Source organism: Haplochromis burtoni, unplaced genomic scaffold (assembly GCF_018398535.1).
Source record: "Haplochromis burtoni strain Fernald_Lab_line unplaced genomic scaffold, NCSU_Asbu1 Contig_15, whole genome shotgun sequence".
Classification (NCBI taxonomy): domain Eukaryota; kingdom Metazoa; phylum Chordata; class Actinopteri; order Cichliformes; family Cichlidae; genus Haplochromis; species Haplochromis burtoni.
Genome location: NW_024582376.1, coordinates 1,201,876 through 1,204,256, shown reverse-complemented (window position 1 = coordinate 1,204,256; position 2,381 = coordinate 1,201,876). Strand labels below are relative to the sequence as shown.

Here is a 2,381-nt window from a genome sequence, read left to right as displayed (position 1 = left end):
GGAATATCCTTCGGGCTGTCTTCACTGTGATATGTTCATATCACAATGATGAAGATAATACAGTTCATTCGTCAACACTGAATATTCACTCAAACCACACCCTGCACCTTCCCCGATAAAATGATGCGAGTCACAACCCCCACCAGCCACTTACATTTGCCAGTGAATCATAGTTCTCATCAACTTGAAGTTGACAGAGGGATACAATGGAAGTACGCCAAACTCCTCCTTCATCCTATCTTGGATGGTCCATCTTTAATACTTTTTGCTGTTGTCTGCCTCTCGGGATTGCAGCTATTATCTATTCTAGCAAGGTAGGTAATATATACTGAACACTAAACTTTTTTATATGTACTCCTGCACACATTCAAACCAATTTTTAGTATTCTGCAGCATAATATATTTTCTGATAAAAAGATATTGAAAGTGGACGGGAAAAAAATTTACATTTTATTTAAAAAAAAATATTACTGGGGCATCGATTAAAAAAGAAAAGTCTGGTTTGCTGGGATTAAACAACTGTTACTTTAGTTGTGTCCCAAAAGTAAAACTGAATTGCTCAGCAGCAGAAATTTTACTTTTATTTTTTTACTTCAAGTAAACTCTCTTCTAGAAAACTGAAATTAAATTGAATCGTTTTGATTTCTGTCTTTCAAAGGTAGAGTCGGCAAATGGACGCGGAGACATCGACAGAGCTGAAGATGCATCAAAAACAGCCAAGACGCTGAACATCGCCGGACTCATCTGTGGAATAATTATTATCATCATTTATGTCTCCATCAAATTTACTGAACAAAAGTGAAGCTTCTGGTATTTCCCAGAAGGCGCACTGCAATTCCAGCCATTTTATGCCCTCTGCTTTCGCTCTTCAACGTTCACCACTAGATATGGACTGACGTCTTTATGTGTGGCGTGTACGTTACCAGTAAAAAGCAAAACAATTCTTTGCTTTCATGGTGCAAGCCAAAAGTTGTTGTCAAATGAGAAGCCTCAATTAAGTTTTGATTTTCATGTGCATAAACTTGATTTTTTTTTTTTTTTTTTTTTATTGCTTAATTTGCTTAGATTTTTTTTCAAGTAATCTCTTAAAGAAAACTGAGAAGGAAAAAAATAAATATTTAGCCCCCCATAAATTTGGCATAATAAAACACAATATGAACTTTTTAAAGTTTTATTGTCGATACTGTTATTGTTGGTCTCATTGCATTTACCGTTTATAATCTTATTTCAGAGATTTGTTTTTCTGTTTGTACAACTCCTTCAGAATGCATTATAATAAATGCACAGTTTGTCAGACACATAGTAAATTTAGCCTTTATTGTATTTATTTCTTAAATAGATTTGAGATTTTCCTATATATTTAACATTATCATGAAAATGTGAAACGCATGCACTATGTTCAACCAGGCTGGTCTTCAGCTTTTTCTGTGGCTTCAGAACTCTTCTCTCTCAGAAGTTCTTCAAGATGAGAGAATAAAGATGTTTCTCTGTGCTTCCTCTGAAGTTTCTCAATTTCCTGTTTGTATAAATCAAAATCAGACACAAAAAAACAGTCAAAGTCCCTCACTCACTCACTCATACACTCACTCTCTCAGACAGATAGATTATATACTTACATCTTCAGAGAGCAATCCTCTGCTTGGTTTGTGAAGTCTCTGAAGCAGTGAGGCAGCATGAGTCTCATTCATGTTCCTTGTTGAAGCATCTTGGTTCTGATACCAAACACACAAACTGGCATCCTGTTCAGATGAAGAGGCACCCAGTCTAGCCTGAAAGAGCTCACCCAGACATTCCTGGAGTACCTATGACATGGCATGAAGTAAATTAAATTAGTTTAATTAATTACAACAAACACTGCCATAGAGCAAAAGTCATCCAACCTAGAATCAAACAATAGGTAACCTGAAATGTAAAGTTTGGCTTTAAAGCGAAATCAAAGCTCATTAAAGGCCTATTTTATATCAAAAATAAAATAAAATAATTTAATTCATGCACACTTAGTGTGTTTGCACCTTGAAAAAAAGTCTCTGGAAGGCAGAACTGGAGTCAGAGCTCATGTCTTTAATTTTGATATGGGACAGACAATGGAGTAGCAGGAGAGAGAAGCCTCCAACTGAGAGCAACCTCTGGCGACGGACAAAGAGAGTTTCTGCGGCTTCCTGTCAACATACACCAGAGATTTACACTCTAAACTAGATTTAATTGGAACATTTAATATATATATATATGTGTGTGTGTATATATATATATATATATATATATATATGACGTAAGGTCTTTACCTTAGAGCACAAAGCGCTTCGAGGCGATTGCTGTTGTGATTTGAAATTTTATAAATAAAACTGAACTGAACTGAACTGAAATCACTGAATGTGGGACAG

At 35.5% G+C, this 2,381-nt stretch overlaps 1 protein-coding gene and 1 long non-coding RNA gene across 2 annotated transcripts in view; one reads left to right on the top strand and one right to left on the bottom strand.

The window, feature by feature from the left end:
• Positions 1-98: 98 nt before the first annotated feature.
• LOC121814073 lies at positions 99-1,501 on the top strand. Its single transcript, XR_006054044.1, has 2 exons — positions 99-314; positions 659-1,501. It is a non-coding gene; the product is annotated as an uncharacterized LOC121814073 (long non-coding RNA).
• Positions 1,392-2,381, bottom strand: part of si:dkey-103g5.4 — a 37,633-nt gene continuing 36,643 nt past the window's right edge. Inside the window, exons 32-34 of the mRNA XM_005915823.3 lie at positions 2,013-2,159; positions 1,617-1,802; positions 1,392-1,516 (exon numbers count right to left, since the gene is read on the bottom strand). Of these exons, the coding sequence (XP_005915885.2) occupies positions 1,400-1,516; positions 1,617-1,802; positions 2,013-2,159 (450 nt within the window). The 3' untranslated portion in view covers positions 1,392-1,399. The remainder of the gene's footprint in view (positions 1,517-1,616; positions 1,803-2,012; positions 2,160-2,381) is intronic.